This window comes from Grampus griseus (assembly GCF_964374135.1).
Source record: "Grampus griseus genome assembly, chromosome: 18".
NCBI classification, from domain to species: domain Eukaryota; kingdom Metazoa; phylum Chordata; class Mammalia; order Artiodactyla; family Delphinidae; genus Grampus; species Grampus griseus.
In genome coordinates, this window is record NC_139012.1 from 78,631,233 (window position 1) to 78,655,695 (window position 24,463).

The 24,463-nt window shown below is 41.6% G+C and overlaps 1 protein-coding gene across 1 annotated transcript in view; it reads left to right on the forward strand.

Annotated features, from left to right (window-relative positions):
* MICU2 (mitochondrial calcium uptake 2) overlaps window positions 1-24,238 on the forward strand; it is a gene marked incomplete at its 5' end in the record, with an annotated part of 84,835 nt that extends 60,597 nt beyond the window's left edge. Inside the window, 6 exons of the mRNA XM_082675897.1 lie at window positions 9,997-10,062; window positions 14,790-14,887; window positions 19,398-19,569; window positions 21,335-21,443; window positions 21,862-22,019; window positions 23,584-24,238. Coding sequence (XP_082532023.1) covers window positions 9,997-10,062; window positions 14,790-14,887; window positions 19,398-19,569; window positions 21,335-21,443; window positions 21,862-22,019; window positions 23,584-23,688 — 708 coding nt within the window. The 3' untranslated portion in view covers window positions 23,689-24,238. The remainder of the gene's footprint in view (window positions 1-9,996; window positions 10,063-14,789; window positions 14,888-19,397; window positions 19,570-21,334; window positions 21,444-21,861; window positions 22,020-23,583) is intronic.
* Window positions 24,239-24,463: the final 225 nt, after the last annotated feature.

Below are 24,463 nucleotides of genomic sequence, written 5' to 3' on the forward strand. Positions count from 1 at the left end.
GTCATATGTAAGAGATATGGATTTGAAAACAAAAATGTGTTTCATTAGGTCATTGTGAACAAACATTACCAAATCTGTTTGTTTCCAAAGAAGCAGCGTGGGTAAAGTTTATCACTGTTAACCAGTTACCAACTGCTTTATGAAAGCAGCCTGGAATTCCACCAAGAAGTTGAAGGTACTTGTAAACAGACAAAATGGAAAGAACCAAGAATTTCCAGATATCATACATAGCTCTTACTCAGGACCTTGGGTTAAAAATACTCGAAAAGCACGAAAGAAGGGAAATACTAGATAGTCATCATAAATTTATCTTTGAAATCAGTTCCATTCAGGTGAAGGAAAGCAGAAATAACATTGCTGTGTTTGGCACAAACAGTGATTAAGTGACCGTCGTTAGTGTTCCCTTGGGGAAATAATACCTATAGGCTGCTGTCTGAAACTGTGGTTGAAGCTGTGCAGCTGAAATGTGCACAGACACGTAGGATGTGAATTGCACACTCTGTCGGGGAGACCAGCCGGCTCGTCAGTGTTCCAGATTCATCTCTGGCCGCAGTGTGAAAGACCAACCGGAAGTGGAGAGCCTGGAGGCCAGGAGGCCCATAGGCTGTTGTCATCGTCCAGTTTTCAGCTGGGAGTGAGAAGTGGGAAATCCCGCACGAGGTGCTGCGTGCAGGCTCTGTGGGGCCCAGCCTCCAGCATGAGGAAGAAATCAACGGTGGTCACTGCTTTTTCCGGCCAGCCTGACCAGGAGTCATGATAGTGCTAACTGATCAAAGGGCACAGAGGACTCATTCTCTGGAGGATCGGTTATGACGTCTGTGCTACATTATTAGATCTTTACAGCAGCCTACAAAATCAGTAGTAGTGTCCCCACCTTACAGGTGAGGAAACTGTTGTGCAGCGCATGGTTTGATTCTAGGTCTGTCCAGCTCTGGAGCTCGCTCTTTCCTCAGTGTTACCCTGCCTCGCATGTGGGAGAATTCAGAGGAGGACCGGGCTGAGAAAGGCCTTAACTCTGAGCTTGGGAATGTGAGCCTGCTAAACTCGTAGGACATCCATGCAGGCAGCTGTCTGCAGACCCCGAGTGGGGCTGGGACTAGGAAGCGTCCTGGAAGAGGTGACCGTTAAGTCCTGAGCGTGTGTGACCTCAGAGCGGAGAATGTAGAGTGAGGTGGGTAAGCCAGAGTCTAGAGAACAGGTTCGCTTACGGGACCAAGCTGAGGGTGAGAAGCCAGGGGCTGAAAGAAGGAGCAGGTAGAGAAGGAGAAGCACGGCAGAGTGCGGGCGGTGGGCTCGGGGCAGAGCACGCAGCATCCATCTCCTTGAGGCGTCCTCAGGTGCCACAGGGGCCGCGGGGAGCCCCTTAAACTTGCAGGTCACTGGGGACCGAGGCTGCGGAACAGAAGACGTGAATGGGAAATGCAGAGTTGGTGGCAGCAGAGAAAAATTGCTCTTCTGGGATGTCTGATGATTAAGGAAGGTTTGAGGTTAAACTGGTTTGAGGTTAGCTTGAGGGTGAAAATGTGTCTGTCTGCACAAGTAGGACCTGAAATACCAGTGTCATAAGTCACGGAGCCCCTCACATTCCAGCACCTCAGGCTGCCTCAGGTCCGGGAGAAGGATGTGCTTGAGATGGTCGTTATTATTCAAGTAGAGGTTAAGAATCATGAAAGGCTGGGCTAGGTAAGGGTGTAAGTTCACGCAAACCGTAACCCCTCAGCCCTGGGTGAACTTTCTGCTCTGTTCCTTCCTGGGAGTCACAAGAGGAGGCCAGGTTTTAGAAGCGCTGTCCCCACTGTCCGCCCCCCCAGAACGGGAAAGCTGAGGTAGCGTCATGAAGTGGACACAGTGGGGCCCCTGGTGACCTCACTGTCACACATGCAGCACCAAGGCTCAGGTGCTCTGCAGCGCGGTCACGCGGTGGCCCCGACCGACACTGAACGTCCTCGTCCCCTTTCCTTTTTCAGTCCTCTTCTCGGGGAGACTCAGGGCCACCCAGCAGTCTCCTTTCTGTGTGGGCAGCCTCTGCTCCTGCACCTGTTGAGCAAACCTGCCTCAAAAGCTTTTCAAGTACTTGTTTTAACGTAATAGTTGAACACTCTGAATTTACAGAACACTTTCTAAATACTACAGTTTTTTCCTTAAATGTTTGGGAAATTCTTAGATGACCAATCCATGAATTAAGGAAACAAGAAAAAGAATGTTAGGATACATCACTGATTTTTTTTTTAAGTTTAAGTTTATAAAGCTCAACCTTCTAAGCCTATAAAGGGTTCTTTGTGCTGATCTTAGGAATAAAACACTAAACTTGATAACCCATGAGCATGATGCAGTTTGTCGATTTAAAATAACAGCATAGGGGACTTCCCTGGTGGCGCAGTGGTTGAGAATCCGCCTGCCAATGCAGGGGACACGGGTTCGATCCCTGGTCTGGGAAGTTCCCACATGCTGCAGAGCAACTAAGCCCATGCGTCACAACTACTAAGCCTGCACTCTAGAGCCCGCGAGCCACAACTACTGGGCCCGCACACCTAGAGGCTGTGCTCCACAACAAGAGACGTCACCGCCTTACAGATGAGGAAACTGTTATGCAGCGCATGGTTTGATTCTAAGTCTGTCCAGCTCTGGAGCTCGCTCTTTCTTCAGTGTTACCCTGCCTCGCATGTGGGAGAATTCAGAGGAGGACCGGGCTGAGAAAGGCTGCACACTGCAATGAAGAGTAGCCCCCGCTCGCCGCAACTAGAGAAAGCCTGTGCACAGCAATGCAGACCCAACACAGCCAAAAATAAATAAATAAATTTTTTTAAAATAAAAAGTAAAATAACAGCATAGAGGAGAAAAAACTATGCTTACATTAATTATTTAAATAATTATTTCATTTCCATGGTCCTTGTGTTAGGACACCTAAGTTTGTAGCATCTTCTATTTGAAAGTTTTTTGTTTTTGTGGTACCCAGGCCTCTCACTGTTGTGGCCTCTCCTGTTGCGGAGCACAGGCTCTGGATGCGCAGGCTCAGCCGCCATGGCTCACGGGCCCAGCCGCTCCGGGACATGTGAGACCTTCCCGGACCAGGGCACGAACCCGCGTCCCCTGCATCAGCAGGCGGACTCTCAACCACTGCGCCACCAGGGAAGCCCTGAAAGTTTATTGAAAGCACCAAACAGTTCTTTTCAGATCAGAAAAGCATATTTAAAAGGCAGGGTTTTGTGGGTTTGTTCTTTTTTTCAGCTTATCTGAATGTTTCCCCTGTGCATTTTAGTTGTTGCTAGAAAAGTAATGAGAGTTACTTTAATACCCAAAACATAGATATAACAACGTGATTTGAACAGCAAATGCAAAAGTAATGAAGAAATGTATTAATATAAAGTCTTGTAAAGATGTCCTAAAATACAAATTGCCTTAGTTTATTACTTTTGTGTTTTGTGGTACATTCCTGTCTTATTAATATCCAGATCTACAAACTGTGTTGGTAAGTGTATCGCTTACTTCTTTCTCCCAAGAACAAGTAAAATAGCAACTAAGCGTATAAGCCATTCTCTGTCAGATAATAACACACAGTGCCAGCAATGATCAAAGCCAGTAATAGTAAGTCCATTTAATTTTTACCTTGATGAGTAGTACATCTGCTTATTGGGATGAGTGCCAGGGTTTCAGTGCAACTTCTTTAAACAATAAATAGATAGACTGACAAGTCTGTTTACTAGTATAAATTTCTCCTTAGGTGGTCCTCTGGTTTCACATTGTTTCCATACTGGTAGGAAGGACTGCTCTTAATGCAGTCAGGTTATAATTTTATCATGCTAAATACACCTGCTAGAGTTATTATTAAATATAAAGGCCTTCAGTAGAATTTATCCTTCTTGATTTTGGAACAGTGTTCTTACTCCAGAATTTAATAGTATGATCCATCCTGGAAGCAAAAATAAGTTAGATTGACCCTATGTACTTTCTTCATTTTCAGCCTGAAATTGAAAGTATGGATCAGTATAAAGTCAGTCAATTTGTTGGTAGTTTTTTAGACATTCAGAATTTGTATTTGAATGTGTCTTCCTGCTTCTTTTACCACTTATGTATAAAAGCTTTACCTTTTTTGGTTTCTCTAAGAAAGCACCCCTGTTTCTGCCAGACTTTGCTCTTACCTCCACCTAGAATGCCCTTTCCCCCATCTGAAATTCTCTTATTTATTTGTTCACTTGTTTGTTACCTCTGGCCCATTAGAATGTAAGTTAACAACAGCAAGGATGTTATCTTTCCGTAACCACTATATCCCAGCACTTAGAATGGTTGCAGGAGAGGCACTTAGTCCGTTGCTGTCATGAATCAGCATCATGCACAAGCCATCTTAGAAAGTATCTTGGTAGACCAGAGAGACCTTTTGGCCTAAGAGGATACCTGGATACAAAATAGTTTCTAATGGGGCTATTATAGAACTAAATATACAGCACTGTAATTTCAACATGCACCAACCTGGGTAACACTCTCCCTGAGTCCAGACCAAAATGTTCTAGATACGACTCTGACAGGACAAGCTTTATGTGGCACTAAACCCACATGGGTAGACTTTAGGACAGACCCTTGTTCTAAATTACACTAAATTGGAATAAGCCAGTACTGTAATAAGCCTCCTAAAAAATTCGTATTTCAGTCAACTAATCCTATTTGCTTTTTTGTTTCGTTTGTTTGGTTTTAACTATTTATCATAACTATGTGAAGGTTATTATAACATTATTAAGTGTCTTATAATAAAAAAGATGTTTTGAATTTTCTATAAAATTTATCATTTTATGACTAACATCTATTGTTTTTTTAATTATATGATAAATTTTGACTAATTTTCAGTACTTGATCTAGCAAAAACAAACAACAAAAGGAGATCCATATTACCAGTATTAGCAATGAAAAGAGAGAAATCACCAGAGATCCTAGAGGTATCAGAAGGATAAAAATGGAATATTGTGAACAACTGATTCGTATGTGACTATTAACCTGATAACTCAGATGACTGGACAAGTGCCTTAAAAAAGCAAAACTCACGGCTTCCCTGGTGGCGCAGTGGTTGAGAGTCTGCCTGCCGATGCAGGGGACACAGGTTCGTGCCCCAGTCCGGGAAGATCCCACGTGCCACGGAGCGCCTAGGCCCATGAGCCATGGCCGCTTAGCCTGCGCGTCCGGAGCCTGTGCTCCGCAACGGGAGAGGCCACAACAGTGAGAGGCCCGCGTACCGCGAAAAAAAAAAAAAAAAGCAAAACTTACCAAAACAAGAGGTGGGGTAGAAATCTAAATAGTCCTGTATCAAAGGATTGGGTTTGTTATCAAAAACTTTCCCACAAAGAAATGTCCAGGCTCAGATGGTTTCACTGGTGAAATCTGTCAAACTGTGCCCAGTTTGCATAGTTTCTTTCAGAAAATACAAGAAAAAGGAACATTTCCCTCATGTTATGAGACCAACATATCCCTGATAACTAAAACTTGGCAAAAACCTAACAGGAGAAGTAAATTATAGACCAACTTTCCTCATGAACAGAGGTATGAAAATACCTAACCAGATAGAACAAAACACATCAAGCACCATATAAAATAATACATCACAACCAAGTGAGATTTATCCAAGGAATACAAAATTCATTTCATGGTTGAAAATCAGTCAGTGCAGTCCATCATATTAACAGAATAAAGGAGAAACCAACATGATCATATCAGAACATGCAGACAGAGCATCTAACAAAATAAACATTTTTGTGTAAAACTCAGAGTAGGAATAGGAGAGAACTTCTTCAAACTGATAAAGGGCATTTACAAAAAAATTTTTTTAATGTCATGCTACAACACAAAATACTGAATGCTTTCCCCTTAATCAGGAACAAGGCAAAGGATGTCTTTTCTTACCTCTGCTGTTTAACAGTTTACTGGAGATTCTAAAGATAACAGCAATACAGGAAAAGAAAATAGAGAGATAAAAATATTAGAAAGGAAGAAGTATATTTGACTTTATTCACAGATAATATGACTAAGGAACCAACAACAAAATCAAAGCATAGAAGATCAGTATGGAAAAATCTATTGTATTTCCATATAATTAGTAGCAAACATTTGGAAAATGAAATTAAGATCAGTTCTTTTTGGATGGTATAAAATAAGTAGAAATAAATTTAACAAAAAACATACACCAAAAACTTCAGACATCGCTGGTAGAAATTCAAGGAGGCCTCAGTAAATGGCGGAATATACCATGTTAATGGATTAGAAGATTTAATTCTTCCCAAATTGGTCTAGAGATTAAACTTTGCCAAGCAAAATCCCAGCAGTCTTTTTTTATAGAAGTTGACAAGCCGATTTTAAAATGTTTGTTAATTTATTTTTGGCTGCATTGGGTAGTTGAGGCGAGCAGGGGCTACTCTTCGTTGCAGTGCACGGGCTTCTTGCAGTGGCTTCTCTTTTGCAGAGCACGGGCTCTAGGCGTGCAGGCTTCAGTAGCTGTGGCATATGGGCTTAGCTGCTCCACGACATGTGGGATCTTCCCAGACCAGGGCTCGAACTCATGTCCCCTGCATTGGCAGGCAGATTCTTAACCACTGCGCCACCAGGGAAGTCCCTAAAGTGTATATTTAAAAGCAGAGGACCTGGGACTTGCTTGGTGGTGCAATGTTAGGAATCCGCCTGCCAATGCAGGGGACAAGGGTTCGAGCCCAGGTCCGGGAAGATCCCACATGCTGCAGAGCAACTAAGCCCATGCGCCACAACTACTGAGCCTGCGCTCTAGAGCCCACAAGCCACAACTACTGAGCCCACGTGCCACAACTACTGAAGCCCACGTGCCTAGACCCTGTGCTCCGCAACAAAGAGAAGCCCCTGCAAGGAGAAGCCTGCGCACTGCAACTAAGAGTAGCCCCCGCTCGCCACAACTAGAGCAAGCCCACGTGCAGCAAGGAAGACCCAACGCAGCCAAATAAATAAATAAATTTATAAAAGAAAAAAAAGACAGAAAGAAAAAAGCAGAAGACCTGGGAATTCCCTGGCGGTCCAGTGGTTAGGACTCTGCACTTCCACTGCAGGGAGCCTAAGACCCCTGGTTGGGGAACTGAGATCCAGCAAGCCATGAGGCGTGGCCCAAATAAATAAATAAATAAAAGCAAAGGACCTAAAATACTCAAATCAATCTTGAGAAACAAGAACAAATCTGGTTGACTCTCACACTACCTGACTTTAAGACACTACAAAGCTATAGTAACAGTGACACTGTGATATTGCCCACAGGATGGACAAGTAGATAGTGGAGGATAGTAAAGAGTCCACGCTTACATGGTCACTTAATTTTCAATAAAGACACCAAATCAGTTAATGGGAAAAGTCTTTTCAACAAATGACACTAGAACAAACGGATAGGATGTATATATGAAAACGATTAGTCATAACCTCTGCCTCACACCACATACAAAAATGTATTTGAAAAAAAAATGTATTTGAAAAAAAATGTATTTGAGATGTATTATATATCTAAACATAAAAACTAAAACCACTAAGCTTCTGGGAAAAAATATAAGAGAATATCTTCAGAATCTAGGGTAGGCAGAGTTGCTTAGGGCACTAAAAGCAGTAACCGTAAAAGAAAAACCTGATAAAGTAGTCATCATCAAAATTAATAACTTCTGTTTATTAAGAAAACGAATAGGCAAATTGTAGGATAAGAGAAAATATTTTCCAAACATATCTAACAAAAGGCTTGTATCCAGAATATATAACAAATGCTTACAACTTAATAGTTTTAAAAAAATTTTTTAAGTACGCAAAAGACTACAACAGAAACTTCACGAGAGAAAATGTACAAATGGGAGATGGCACTTGAAAAAGTGCTCCACGTGAGTTCTCAGGGAAATGCAAGTTAAAACCACAGTGAAGTAGTACAGTACTTCCAACAGAATGGCTGAAATTAAAAAAACTGATCACACCAAATGGTGAGGATGTGAAGGAACGAGAATTCACTTTGGAAAAGGGTTTGGTGGTTTCTTGTAAAGTTGCACAGACCTAACTGTTCCCCTCCTGGGTATTTATTCAAGAGAAATATTAAAACATGTCAAAAACAGGAAAGTTGGTGGCAGAGCTGTGCTGTACAACATAATGGGTGTAGTTAGCAATATGGTACCCTGCACTTGGAACTCCGTTAAGAGGCTGAGTGTCATGCTAAGTGTTCTTACCACCAAAAAAAACCCCAAACAAACAAAAACAGAGGTGATTGATACGTTTATTACCTCGATTGTGGTGATGTATCATGGGTGTATGCCTAGGTACAAATTCATCAAAACGTGTACATTATTGTGTGCAATGTTCTGTATATTAAGTATACCTCAGTAAAGCTGGGAAAACGGAAAGTTTATGGCAGCTTGATTCACAGTAGCCAAAAACTGGAGACAGCAATGCAAACATCTATCATGAGTGAATGGATAAATATTGGTGTATTTATACAAATGGGATACAGCTCAGCAATAAGTGAGAACAAACTACTGATATGCAAACAACATGGATAAATCACAAAATCATTATACTGAGTGAAAAGAGACGCAAAGGAACACGTACTCCTTGATACCATTTATTTGAATTTGTAAACTAAGTGAAACTAATTTGATTCTGCCTCTGTGGGGATGCAGCTAGAATGCATTGCCTGGGAATTGACACAAGAAGCATTCTGAGGAAAGGAAATGTTCTGCTCTGTGGCAGAGGATTGGTTACTCAGGTTAAAACTGTATGGCTAAGATGTGTACGTTTCAGTGGATAAAAATTTTTCCAGAAGAGATATAAATAATAATAATTGAGAAGGGAACCAAGAATAGGTAGTAGAAGTATAGCTGGACCGAGAATGGCAGGATACTGTGAACTGTGGAAGCTGAATAGTGTATATATGGTGGGTTATTATAGGAGTCTCTTTGCTATGTCTGAAATTTCTATTATTAAAAATTTTAAGAGGAGGTGTGGAAAGCAAAGCAAGAAGTGTTTGGGTATTGAACTTGGCAGTATGTTGATGGTCAATTTAAAAATAAAGGATAAAACGAAAGCTTTTCAACTTCATTCCCTAAAATAAGTGGGGGTGGGAGAATGTTGAAAAGTTTGAGGGCTTTAGAGAACTAGAGATAAACCATATGCCTAAAACAAATAAAATAGAAGCAACTACTTCATTGATTTGGAATTTAGTGGCAGCAGTTTTCAAACTATTAAGAAAGAAGTAGCCTAGAAAAAATGGGTGAAGGTTTGTCTCCTAATTGATTTGAATCCATAGTTTGAGATTTTGTCTACATTTAATTTTTTTTAAAAACTTTTTTTTTAATTTGCTTTCCATGTGAGGATTGGTACAAATGACTCTGAAAGGTAGGTAGGTTTTTTAATATACTCAGTCTGAAGGTACTGTTTTTTTTTTTGGTTTTTTTGGGTTTTTTTTGAAGGTACTATTGACAGTTTATAATTAGTAGAAATGTAGGCCTTTAAATTATTTTAATGCTTTGTAAATGCATAAGGAGAAAAAGGAAGAGCATTTATATGATACGAATAGCTTTTTAAGAGCTAGGTACTTGAAATGTGGTCATAAAGCACCAGAGATAGAAAAAGAAGAGAAGAGATAGAGAAAAAAAGAAGGGAATAAAAATTCTCTTGAAGAATGAGGGTAATCATGAAGTTTTTATACAGTGATGCCTTTAGAATATATATATGTGTGTGTATATATTTTATATAGATAGATAGATAGATACACACATAAAGTAAGCCAGCTTTCTTAGGAGAACAAATGATCCAACTCATAATAATGTTAATACTTGCATATCTGTTTTCTCCTTTGATTCTTATATGATCTAAGGGGTAAAAACTAATATTAGGAGTTACAATGCAAAAATAATTTAATATTTAACAAATAACTAGTAAACATTTTATAATAAAAACTTAGCATCTGTTTTTTAGGTTGTTTTTTAAAATCCAGTAGACATGCATCTAAATTCATGTTTGCATTCTTTCTAGCTGCAGAAGATCATAAGTAAACAGGATGACTCGAAGACAAGAATAACTAATGAAACAGAATGCCAGGTATGTGCAAATGAACTAAATATTTCCAAGCAGATGTTATTTACAATAGCTTCTCTATTCTGTTTGCTCAAATAAGTATTCCCAAATAGTTGGGGAAATTAACAGTAACTTAATTTTTCTAAATATTTTAAATAGATTTTCTACATTCACATGATCCAGACCTCAAAAGACTCACAAGAGGATGTATGCAGGGCAGAGCTCTCCTCCCCATGACCCAGGTCCTGGGTATTCTTCCAGAGATATTTCATGTGTATATAAGCATGTATGTAAATAAGCAACTAAACATTTCCGTGTGTTCTTTTTACCATTTTTATACAAGCAGTAGCATACCATACACTGTTCCATATCCTCCCATTGTTTCTTGCCATATCCGAACATCTCATTCTTTTTAATGGCTCCGTAGTACTTCGCTGTATGGATGGATGTACCCGTTGATGTAACCATTCCCCATTTGAAAGATATTTAACATGTATCCAGTCTTTTGATATTGCAAATAATGCAGTTAATAATCTGTAATCATATCACTTTATATATATGTGAATATATCCAAGGGGTAACTTCCCAGAAATTCACTTGCTGGGTCAAAAGGTATGAACATTTCTAAGGTTGTTGATAAACTTTGATAAATATTGGCACATATCTTCTGTAGAAAATGAACCAACTTTCATTCCCACCAGCAATGTATATCCTTAAATTTTAAAAGATTGATAATCTTTTAATCAGTTGTAATTCCACAATTTGCTTTCTGTTAGATTTTCTTAAATTTCCAAATCATTTCATCTTTTAGAGCATGTCTGCTTCAAATTTTGCAAATTATTAGAATCACAATTTTTTTGTATTTCGTTCCCTCTGAGCAGCCCTGTGCTGGACTTGTTTCTCGTGTGTCCGGGCCCTCTGATGGTGCCCCGCCTCCCAGGTGTGCACCTCCTCTGTGTCCTCAGCTCCCTGCGTGTCCTGCCACACCACCTGCCCCTCCTTAGGGTAATCGTTTAATCGTCTGTGTCTTCTGGAGCGTGCGCATCCTCATTCTTTCTGAGGTCGTGTGAGGTTAGGGAGCAGGCCACGCGACCACCCTTACCTCTGATGCCAGCTGGAGGCTCAGGGGGCCCCCAGTATCACCTTGGGTCTGATAATTCATTGGAAGGACTCATAGCACTCCCCAAAAGTTGTTAGGTCCGGGGCTACGGTTTATTACAGCGAGAGGGTGCAGGTTAAAATCAGCCAAGGGGAGAGACTCATAGGCAGAATCCAGAGGTTCTGGTCATCCTCTCCCAGGGGAGTGTGGAAAGCACTGACTTTCCCAGCAGTGACTGTGACAGCACACACGGAGTAGTGCCAGCCAGGGCTTTGGTGTCCAGAGACTGTTGGGGTCAGCCATGGAAACCTGGTTGGCTGTCCTCGTGGCTGACCTCAGACTCTAGCCCTTCTGGAGGTCAAGCTGATACCCTATGGCCCAAAGCCTCCACCCCAAATCTCATTGTTGGACTACCTGTTGTGGCCCAAGGCCCCCAGGTAAACAAAGACACCTTCTCTTAGGGACCACCTCCTAGCAGCCCAGGGCAAAAAGGCCAGACATCTGGGTAAGGTTAATTCCTTACTATACAAGTTGTATCTGCATAGCCTGGTAAAGCACCAGGCGTACCCTATATACTCCGTAAATAGTTTTTAATGAATGAAAAAATACCTAATCTTATGGGTATAACACTTTTTTAAAACTTTTTTTTTAATAGATTTATTTTATTTATTTATTTTTGGCCGCTCTGGGTCTTCGTTGCTGTGCGGGCTTTCTCTAGTTGCGGCGAGCGGGGGCTACTCTTCATTGCCGTGCGCGGGCTTCTCATTGCAGTGGCTTCTCTTGTTGCAGAGCACAGGCTCTAGGCGTGTGGGCTTCAGTAATTGTGGCATGTGGGCTCAGTAGTTGTGGCTCACGGGCTCTAGAGGGCAGGCTCAGCAGTTGTGGGCACAGGCTTACTTGCTCCGCAGCATGTGGGATCTTCCCAGACCAGGGCTCGAACCCGTGTCCCCTGCATTGGCAGGTGGATTCTTAACCACTGCGCCACCAGGGAAGCCCCAGATATAGCACTTTTAACCATTGACCTGTTCTTGGTCATTAAGACTGTTTCCAAATCTTTGCTGTACGATGCAGTAAATAGCTACATGTGTAAATTTAAGACAGAGATCTAAGAGTCAGGTTGTCGGGTGAAGACATGACTACTTGTAAGGCTTTGACCCATATTGTCAGGCTGCCTTCCACAAAGGTGGTAACAGTCTACAGGCCTGCCGGCAGGTTCTCCAGGGTTGGTATCTTTTTTGTTTTGTTTCTTAATCTGTGTCAGTATGACCGGGGAAAAGGTATCCCAGATTGTTTTTTAAGATAGTTATGTATACCATTCATGTTTCTTATTTTATAAATTTTCTGTTTCTTTTTTTTTAACATCTTTATTGGAGTATAATTGCTTTACAATGGTGTGTTAGTTTCTGCTTTATAACAAAGTGAATCAGCTATACGTATACACATATCCCCATATCCCCTCCCTCTTGGGTCTCCCTCACACCCAAATTTTCTGTTTCTGTTCTTTGGGAATTTCTTTAGGGTTTTTCTTCATATACTTGAGAATATTAACCTAGTGTCTGTCAAAATTATTGAAATATTTTTCAGATTTGTTTTTGTTTATGATGTTTTGGTTATAGATGTTTTTATTTTTAATGTAGTCATGTTTAGCTGTCTTTTTATTTATTCAGTTACTTTCATTCTTTAAAATGCCTTCCCCACATCAAAGTCAGTTGTTAAATACTAACCTATGTTATCCTCTGATTTAGTTGTGGTTTTATTTTCTTACATATAAATTTTTCATTCATCTGAAATTTGTTTCTTAAGGGCATCCCTAGGGATATTTCATTACTTAACTTTTTTACTATTATAAATAGACTCTTTACCCTCAAAGGAAAAATTATTGCTGTTAAGCGGGAAATTCATTTAATTTTTAATGTTTCTGTATCAGTCTATCTTTACTGAATTTTCTTATTTTTTATGTTGATTTTCCTGGTTGTTCTAAGTATAAAATTATTTCTAAATAATATTAATCTTAGTTTATTCCTTTATGTATTGGACAAAATTACCCCCAAAAATGTTTAGTAATAGTGTTCTTGGTAGACATCCTGATCATATTCTAACCTTAACGAGAATACATACGGTTTTGTGTTTTAGTATATCTCCTGAGCATTTATATGGGAATTAAGAAAAAACTCCAGGCATGACTTCCTGCCCACACTTGTGTGGAAGTCCAGTTAAAATCCACATTTGTATTTATAGTGACTGTTTTATAAAATTATTAGACACAAAGTCAAGTGTTTAAGAGTCAGTACTGTGGAAGGCTCTGTGTCAATCAGCCCCACTGGGACCACCGCTTCCTCCCCATGAGCCGACCCCTTGGCAGGGGCGGTGAGGTGTGGGCGAGCCCCCTGCAGGCCCAGGGCTGTGGCCGGCTGGTTGCTGGATGTGTGGGTGACTTGCCTGCGCTGAGTCTCTGCAGTCTGTCCCCTCCAGAACCTGAGGCTGCGCTCGTCTCTGCCTGGCCTCCTGGGAGCTGTCCCCATGTCCGCATGGCCGGTGTCGAGCAGAGACTGAGCAGGGTGTCCGCTTGCAGATGCAGCCCTGCTCACAGGCTGGGAGGCTGGGCCTCCGTCCCACCTCAGGCTCTTTTCAAGTCTGTCGCTGCCTTCCCCGGGCCAGCTCTGGTTCTGAGCTGCAGGTGGTCACGTTTTGATGCCCTGCCCTGCAGCCCTTGCTGGAGGACTAAACTGTGCTCACTTTCCTGTGCTGCCGTAAAGGCCCTAGACCACAGCCCACTCCGCCCTCCAAGGCGCATTCCCCTCTCTGGGCTCCCGATCATCCTTCAGTTGAACAGTGCCCAGAAGGTTCTAAGTCCGGAAGCCGGCCCGCCCTCTGCCTGAGCCCACACGCTGTCTCGGAGCCTCGCGGGTACCAGCCACCTTCTCGCCCACTACACCCAGGCTTTCATGAGTTCTCACCATGTGACAGTCACCCCACCTGCTGCTGTATCTGGGAAGTGGGGGCAGGATTGGGGAGCAGGCTGGACCATCCAGTGCCTGAATTTCTTTCTGCAGATGCTCTTTTTCAGATTATTTGGTTTAAGTTTGTACCCCCACTTGTTGTTTAGTTGCTGCTGATAATCTTTTTAGCAGCTCTGTTTTGTTATTATTTTTGTTTATTTTATTGGAGATTTGAAGGAGGAAGAGTCTGTGAATCTGCTTCTCTCGTAGCCTTGAATGGAATCCTCAGCCGGTAACTTTATAACTAGGAAAAGCTAGTGCTTCATTTCTAGCATTCAGCAAAAGGTCCAAGACTTCCCTGCTTTAATTCTCTCAGTCCTGCTTTACTAGAAAATGCCTAAGGGTCACATTTGAAAATAACTCATCTCACTATTCTAAGCTCTCTTTTTGGCCTGATCCAAAATGTCGTTCACTGCTGAAGTCCACCTTGGATCCTTTGAGCGTTTTAGCCCTGTTGTTTCCCTCCTGCTTGAGCCATGATATAGAATAGTGTCATGCAGAGTAACAGACAGAATGGCGACATCTGTTCTCGCCCTCTTGTTGTTGTTACAAGAATCTTTTGTGGGTATTGTCCTAAGAATTCCAGGCTACAGGATCCATTTTTTGTTCTTGGTTATATAATTACTTGAAATTATTGTATCATTTTTTTACAGGAACCGACAGTGAAAGAACCTGAAATTAACACAACCCTTCAGATACGTTTCTTTGGAAAAAGAGGAGAAAGAAAACTTCACTATAAAGAATTTCGAAGGTAAATGCAAATATTTATATTCATTTAGAGAAATTTTATAGGTAAGAGGTAAAGAAACAACTGAATACATTTATTTATGTCCCAGAACTGCCGGGCATAAAACCAGATACAGTATCTCTGAGAGCAAAACCTGTGAAATGTAAACTAAAGTTACTATGCTCAAAAATACCTCTAACCTATTATGAAAAGTAGTATTCATTTTACAGACTACAATAATTAGTAACTTACTGTTTGCAGCTAGACGAGAGAGATGCCCCTCGTATCAGTTAGTTCTTAATTCACAACAAACCAGCCCAACTTAAAACAGTGACCATTCGTTATTGCCATGAGTCTTTGGGTCAGCTGGGTGCTTCTCCAGCGGGGGCCAGAATCGGGCCTTCTAGACTGGACGGGCCCCTGCTGTTGCCGTCTGCTGATGGTTGGCAGGAGCTGGGGCCGGCTCTGCTGAGACGGCACAGCTGGGACAGCCCAGCTCTGCTCCCGCCGTCCCCGCCCCCAGCCCAGGGGTCGGCAGCCCTTCTTTGTAAAGGGCCAGGCAGTGAGGACGGTCTCTGTCCTGGCTGCGCAGCTCAGCCGTCACAGCGTGAAAGCAGCTGTGGACAGCACAGGCCTCTTGATGCGTTGGTACGTGGTGGGCGTGTCTGTGGTCCAGTCCAGCTTGCGGACCTCGCTGCACTCACGTCTTCACCTGCAGGGAGGGAATCGCACTTACAGTCTGTGGCATCGTAAGCACCGCAGTGTCGTGTCCTGTTCACCTCCTCCCCGGCAAGCACCACTCCATGCGGAACCAGACCCTGTGCTCGCGGGCCTCCCCACTAACCAGAGTCTTAGAACAAATACCAGGAAGCAGCTCAGAATGGTGGAAAAGCACCGATTTGGGAGGAAGGAGACGCCTCTTGTCAACTCAGTGCAGCTAACTGAAGACTGACGGAGTGTATTCCACGTGCTGCTATGTGCCGGGCTGTGCCTCAGACGCAGGGCTGGTCCCTCCTGGGAACCATCTAGTAAACGTGCAGAGAACATTTAAACGCATTCGGTCAGTGCTGTCACAGGTGGATAGGGTTTGGGGCAGCGCAGAAGATCACTTCTGGAGTGGGTGATCAGGAAGCTTTCTGGGGGAAATAGCCCTACGCCGATCTTGACAGGTGAGCAGGAATTAGCCAGGGAGAAATGGTCGGGGAGGGAGGGACGGAGAACAGCACGAGGAAGGACACGCGGGAGAACATATGGCTTGTCCAGGAATCAGAGAGGGCAGGCATGGTAGAGAAATAAACAAGCATGAGGGGTGGGCAGAGGGGAAGGTGGAGGCCCGGGAGGCGTACGCTTCCTGTGTGAGGGCTCACGCACCAGAAGGTCCAGCTTGAGTTACGCCGTAAGGGAGGCCCCGCAGGCGTCCCGCACTTGGTGCCTGGTCAGATGGGCGTCACTCTGGCAAGATGGTGGGCAACGACAAGGGGGATCCGATGCGACACGAGCCCGCTGGGCTACTGCAGATGAGGAGTGAGAGGAGCCCTGAACCAGTGGGGTGGCGATAAAGACTTTGGACTGGGAGTTTTCAAGACACATTTAGGAGATAAAATTGTAGGGCTTAGTGATTGTTTAAAGTTGCTTCTAACTTTAACTTTCCTTAAAGGGAATAATTTCATTTAGAATTCTTACTTTAAACTTTTTCTTAAAGTTTCTGTAATTAATGGGCCCTGTGAAATTTGTAATACCATTACGCAATTAAAAAAAAGATCCAATTAACGAAGAATCCAATTAACAAAAAATGCAGTTTTTCAGGGACTTGGCCCTTAGATGGAGGAGGCCGCCCCTGAAATTAACGTTACAGGTGCACTGGGCTAGAACTCGGTAATCATAACATGTCTTTAACATTTTGCGTAAGTCGTAAAGTAACAGAAAATAGCTTCCATATATTATATTATATTATGTATATATAATATAATATAAAATTATATATATAATTTTTAACCGGTCACCATTATAGTGGCCAAATTACTCATTGAAATTGCACAAGAAGTTCTTTCAGTATGTGTTATGTGGAGCTTATAGTTTTGTTTTTATGGGAGTATAACGTATAATCCTTCCTTATAAAAAGATGTTTGCTTCTCTCTTCTGACCTTTGTCTTAGCATCCTCTTTACAGCTTGTCTGATAAAGGATATTGTTTTATAAAGTACAGCTTATAAGTCTCAAGGAAAGGCAGGGAAGGTGACACAGAGTTAGCATTGTGGTAGCTAATTATGGTATTTACCTAGAGATACTAGTTTTCTCATTTAGAGAAACAATATTATACTTTGAAAAAAAACACATATTTATGATTTAAACAAACCTGGGTTCCAGTGCGGAACTTGACAGTTTGCTAAGTGTGATTTGATTTGACAAGCGATTGGACCTGAGTGTTGGGTCTGTTCCTTCACCAGTGAGATGGTGATGATGAGACCCACTCAGTGAGGCTGTTCACAAGCTTATATGTGATGCAGGTATAACTATTATAATAGATCATGTAGCTAGAAATTGGAGAGGTGAAATTCAGACACAGGTTTGTCTTAAGTTTCGAGCAGTCACAGAGTTTCTGAAAGAGGTGGTCCTGCAGTTGCTGGCTAGGTGGTTGGGGGCACTGGGTGGGCTTTCAAGGAAGTAGTCCCCCCAGGTGACCAGAGGGACAGATGGACTTAGTAGATGCCATCAGGTGTCAAGAGAAACTTACCAGTGACTGAGGGAACATGTGGATAAATTGGTGGCTTGTTTGGGTTTTTTTTTTTTTTTACTTCTACAACTAGTCAGATTCTCCAGCTGAAATACCACTTAGCCATTTCAGTAAAAGCTAAAGTATAATTTAAGTTCTATCTCCTGGAATTTTGGTGTCTATTCATTGTTATGAAATCAACAGGTAATTTAATTGTGAAAATTCAGTTCTTTATCAGCATATATATAGTTCGGGGGAAAAATACTGAAGCGCAGACTCCGCAGGCAGCTGGCGATGGCGTTTACCTGCTCTGTGCCAGTGCCTGTCTGTCTTCTTTGTTTTTCCTGTCTCTTCCTCCCTGTCGTCTTACTTTACTGGGGACTTGTCTTCTGCATTTCTTTTTCTCTTCCTCTAAACTCAACGGTTAGCCCTAAAACTAGTGACCAGAAATAACCCCTGTGTTTATTTCCTGTGTGGTATGTTTGACCTCATTTTTTATTCCAATAAATAGTTAAAGCTTAAAATAACTTTGTGACTGAAGATAGGGAAGTGGTTGGAAAGGGAAGAAAATTGGTCTCAAGTTTTCTCATCAGGAAAAATTAGGAAGATACTGATGCAGATGTGCTTTCTAGGACTGGGATTTTTTTTTTATTCTGAAATACCAGTGATTAGTTGAGGATGTTCTAAATTCATGAAGAGCTTTTATAAATTCAGAGATGTCTGTAAGCAGTGCTGTGCTGGTAAATATATTCCGCGATCAGCTCTCGGGAAGAATGGCCTTGATTGGTAAACTTGCAAATTAGTAGTAAATACTCTACAAGACACTGTGGCCTAAAAAACCCAGATAAGCAAAACAGACTTCTCCCGTTGTTTCCAATTATGACACTGTCTTCCAATTAAGACACTAATTTATAAACTATTTAATTTGTTCAGGATGCATTTGGTGGTCTTTTATACTGTAAATTCTTCAATTCAGATATTTATGGCCAGTATCGTGTCCCAGACTTTCATGTCTTGACAAGACGTATAATTTGAGACAAGATTTTATCATTAAGCATATTTAATGTTCTTCAGAAGTAGTATAATTAGTTAAGATGAAAGAGCTTAAACCAGACAGTGGATAGTTTAACAACAATTAAGTTTATAATATTTCAGCCTCAGGTAGAGCCCAAAGAAAAAGAAAAAGGAAAGGAACAGTTAGTAATGTTTTTATACCATATCTTCTACTTCCTTTATCACTGTACACTCATTTGCAAGTAAAACACCCTTTTAACAGTCCTTGTAAGAATCAGTTGATGCCATCACAGCACCCAGTACAGTAAAACTCAGTAAAATGGAGGACAAAGCGTATCACTAAAAGAGTTAGTTGATCAGCCCAAACTTGAAATGTTTCAAATTTTAGATAAAATTCTGCTTTGACCCAAAGACACACGGCATTGATAAATAAATTCATGTATCCAGTACATTCAGAAAATGTTGTAGGAAACCGACTCTTACCTATCACATAGGTAGAAGCCTGAAATCAAACTTCCCCGTCATACTTTTAAGGTCTGCGGAATAAATGCAGGCTCTAAAGCAAGTAAATTTTTAACAGTGACAGTTCTTCTCCCATTGAACGAGAATATATTTTGCTCCCCATGTATATTTCTGTTAAATTGTGACATGACATGTAGTACAGATCTTTTAACACGTGGAAGGTACGTAAGGGGATCTGCAACGTATTGAAACTCATAGAGGTGCTGCTTAAGGTGCCTGCAGTCCATTTATAGCACTAAGGCGAAGCCATGAGTTACTGACATCCATCTCATATTTTAACATTTAGATTTATGGAAAACTTGCAGACGGAGGTCCAAGAAATGGAGTTCCTTCAGTTCTCTAAAGGTCTGAGTTTCATGAGAAAAGAAGACTTCGCAGAATGGCTCCTTTTATTCACCAACACTGAAAATAAAGACGTTTATTGGAAAAATGTGAGAGAGAAGCTGTCCGCAGGAGAGGTTGGTGTGCCTTTTTATTACGCTCATGATGAAAATGAAACAGTAAGTTAGACGTGTTTATATAATTCAATAAAGTAACTTCCAAATTAATGAAGACGAACCTACTGTCTATTATATAATTGTGTGATGCATGAAATGATGATTGTTAATAATGGTTAATGGACAGTGGTAAGATTTTGAGTAATTTTTTACTTTATTGTTCCAAAAAACTTTTTTTTCAAATGGGCAGGTGGTTTTTTGGGGTTTTTTTTGTTTTTTAAGTTCCCTCATTATGTGCCCCACTACCCCAAATTAAAACCCAGACCTCAGGACTTCCCTGGTGGCACAGTGGTTAAGAATCTGCCTGCCAGTGCAGGGCACATGGGTTTGAGCCCTGGTCTGGGAAGATCCCACATGCCACGGAGTAACTAAGCCTGTGCACCACAACTACTGAGCCTGCGCTCTAGAGCCCGCGAGCTACAACTACTGAGCCCGCGTGCCACAGCTACTGAAGCCCGCGTGCCTAGAGTCTGCACTCCGCAACAAGAGAAGCCACCGCAGTGAGAAGCCCGCGCACTGCAATGAAGAGTAGCCCCCACTCACCACAACTAGCGAAAGCCCGCGTGCAGCGAGGAAGACCCAACACAGCCAAAAATAAATAAATGAATAATTTTTTTTTTTTAAACCCAGACCTCATTTTACCTCTTAGTGGGCATGTGTTTTTATATAATTTTTTTAAATCTATCTCTGTAATGAGGAAAAAGATAATAAAATATAATGAAGATCTCATTTATAATTGCAATAGAGATATATAACAATTAGAAATAAATTTAACAAGAAATATATAGAAAAAACTTTAAAGCCTTGATGGATAGAAAAGAAAACTTATCTAACTGTAGAGACACCCCCTGGTATTGACTAGAATGTCTTACTATTATAAACATAGCAGTTGTCCCTTAAATCAGTCTGTAAATGTAATGTTGTACAGTCTGAACAGCCTAGGTTTGCTGCAGTTTCACGTTAGCCCTGGAAGCCCAAGGCTGACACGGGAGAGCTTCCTTCTCAGTCATGCTGCACATCCCTTGTGGGCTGGTGGGAGACCCTGCCCACGCAGTTGCTGGGGGACCCACACTCTCCGAGTCTCCGCCCCTTTGGAGCTCCCCCATCTGCTAGAAACGCCAGCCTCAGAGGCAGGAAAAGAAAGGAGTGAGTCACATTCCAGCAATTCAATTTTTTTTTTTTTTTTTTTTTTTTTTGCGGTACGCAGGCCTCTCACTGTTGTGGCCTCTCCCGTTGCGGAGCACAGGCTCCAGACGCGCAGGCTCAGTGGCCATGGCTCACAGGCCCAGCCGCTCCGCGGCATGTGGGATCTCCCTGGACCGGGTCACAAACCCGTGTCCCCTGCATCGGCAGGTGGACTCTCAACCACTGCGCCACCAGGGAAGCCCCACGTAGGACCTTTGAGGAGATACAGCGGGGCTGTAACACACGCCCACAGCCCCACGCTCACAGCCCCGGGGCCCCCAGCCATGCACTCACGCTCACACAGTGCTCAGTCTGCACGGGCACACCCAGGGGCCCTGCACGTAACCTCCTGGGGTTCCTCCTAATCTCTAGAATCTATAGTTCTGTTGTTATCCTGCATCTCAGATTTTTCAATAGACTTGCTTAGAAAGATGTAAGTGCACAGGCTTTATGACAGAAAAGAGGACGCACAGTTGTATTCATAAAATCATTTAATGTGTTTACAAGATTGTAATAAAAACTCACTTTGTTATTTTATTAGAGCATTAGTTTGGATGAGTTCAAGTCATTTTGTCATTTTGCGACCCACTTGGAAGACTTCGCTATTGCCATGCAGATGTTCAGTTTAGCTCATCGCCCTGTCAGACTAGGTAAGTTATATGAATCACTTAATTTGTATCATCTGTAAACAGTATCACTCTGTTCTTCACCTGGTTGATACCAATCAAGGGACCACTTACCAGAAAAAACAGTTGATTGGCCTTTCAATGAATTCAATGTGGTTATTCCAGATTTACAACAGTTTATTAACAATTACTTTTTTGCTTTTACTTTACCTTTCCCCTGAGAAGTAGAAGAAAATATTTAAATATCTGTGTTCAAAACACTGATTACATTAAAATAGCGTGCTGACATTTCTCAGCCAAGTTTATTATTTGAACACATTTTTGTTCTTGTTTTACTTCCCAAGTGATAAATATATAGAGTTGTTTTTACTTCTCAAATAATAAACATTTAGACTTAGACTATTTTACATTGTTGATGAGTTTTTATATTTTCTCCTTTTAGCGGAGTTTAAGAGAGCTGTGAAGGTAGCAACGGGACAAGAACTCTCCGACAATATCTTGGACACCGTCTTCAAGATCTTTGATTTGGATGGTGATGAGTGTCTCAGTCATGAAGAGTTTCTTGGGGTGTTAAAAAACAGGATGCATCGAGGTTTATGGGTAACAGATTTTGAGTTTTTAAATAGTTACATGTTCAAATGTAGTTAAATGAATGGAAGTAAACCTAGAATTTGAGCAAATGTACAGTCTTAAATGGAGTTTTCATCATTTTTAAAGAGATCATAAGCTATAGTTACAAAACTGAAGTATCTCCTACAGGTGGGATCCACCGTTTTTCTTTGCTTTTTTTTAAAATAGTCTGAGTCAGGAAGCGCTACTCAGAAGTCTTAGCCTAGAATTTTGCTTTGGGCTTTGTAGTTAGACACCTAGACTCAAACCCCAGCCCTATCACATACTAACTGCCAAATCTTGAAAAGACACTTAATTTTTCTGAGCCTCAGATTCCTCATCTGTAACAGTGAGAAACAGAATCTACCAGAAAGAATTATTATGAGAGTTGAGCGTAAAATATTTAATGTAGTGGCTGAGACACTTGAAGTAGATGTTAGCTCTTATCATTGTTCACTCAGATTCACGTAGTGGTCTATAACTGAGGGACAAATCAAACTCAAAATTTTGTTTAGATTAGAATCTGCTAGGGACACTCATGAAAGCCATCCGCAGGCTGAAAACAAGGTTCCAGGAGATGATAAGTAGGTAATGAGTGCAGAAGAAAGGCAGGAGAGAGAACAGGAGAGAGACTGCGGTGGGTTCATGTAAACAGAGCTGTTCAATTACAACTTAGAAGAGCACATTCGTTTTCCTGCTGCAAACATTATTTACGGAAAATGAACAAATAGTGATTTCCACTAGCTTGTGCTTATCCAGCACCTCATAGTTAACGATCACATTCCTGGAAATTAAACCAGCCTTTCCAGTTAACAGTTTAACATATCCAGCAGCCTCTTTGCCGTTTCTCAAAAACATATTAAAGAGAAGAGCTTCAAATCAGTGATAGGAAAAGGACATAAATATAATCTGAAATCGACTTTTGCTTCCACTTGGTGGATTTCCAGCCATGCTATGCATATGACCACCAGGAGCCAGATGGTGTCTAATCTTTGCTTCTCCTTTAACTGAGAGAAATCACAGCCACACAGTACTTGTGAGAATTACAGTATATTATATATCACCATATCATTGGGTTGGCCGGAGAGTTCATTCGTGTTTCCCCAGACGAACTCTTTGGCCAACCCACTGTTTCTTCTTAAGGCTTCTCATCAAGTATATTGTGACTTATGGTTTCTTTCTTTTTAATTTTAGCCAAGGGTAGGTCAGAGTTTTAGGCTTATAATTTTTGTTCCACATAGCTAACTGAAGTTCACCAGAAAACCAAAAACATTATGAAATAATTACATTTTAAAACCAACATATGAAAGAAAGCCACACGAAGTCTTTGTTTCCTTGTTGGGGAGGAGCCTCTATTCTCTCGGTACCCTGGGATACTCACACTCACATTCACTTCTCATCCTTTACCTTTAGTTTACAGTCTGCTGCAGTCACCTTCACAGCGCCATCACCTCCAGTCCTTTCTGGAGGAATGTGGGACTGTGCAGTGACAAGCACGTGTGAACCGGGTTTAACTCGCAGACTGTGACCCTTCGTTTTCATTTTTGGTTAACAGGTGCCGCAACAGCTCAGTATACAAGAATACTGGAAATGTGTGAAAAAAGAAAGCATTAAAGGAGTGAAAGAAGTCTGGAAACAAGCAGGAAGAGGTCCTTTGTAGAAAAACATAATGTGGGAATTACGTTGCTCCAAGTGTCGGAACTGGGGATTTCTTAAAGTACTAGATGGTTATCTTCTTAAGTCTTCATTGATTTCCTTTGTAATATAAAGATGCCTTGTATTTGCTTTCTGATTCAATAATTTCTCAGTAAGATTTCATTACAGAACTTCGTAAAAAGAAAGTATTCTTTTACAAAAACAGACAGTGGACTCTGTCCAAAGCCTAGGATTGAAGTAACACTTTGATAAGATGGAAAACCTGGTCATTCACTGGTGTCAACACAGCAGCACAGCACGTTCTCTGGAGCAGTCAACAGGCGCACAGGAAGAGTCACTGACGTGAGGCCAGGATCAATTCTGCAGTCCTGATGCTCCTAGTAGGGCAAATTAAGTTAAAACATTTCAGGCTTTCTTATCTGTACCTTACATCTCATAGACTTCTTGTACATTTTATTTCAGTGAGCTGTATATTAGTTGTCTTTAAAGTAATATGTAAATTTCAGTATTCTGGAATGTTCTGGAAACAATAAAATATTTATAAAGATAAAAAATTACTGAGGTGCATTTTGTTTTATATGTACTGTTTAAAACTACATTTTGGGGGGCTTCCCTGGTGGCACAGTGCTTAAGAATCCGCCTGCCAATGCAGGAGACACGGGTTTGACCCCTGGTCCGGGAAGATCCCACATGCCACGGAGCAACTAAGCCCCTGTGCCACAACTTGTGAGCCTGCGCTCTAGAGCCCATGAGCCACAACTTTTGAGCCCGCGTGCCAC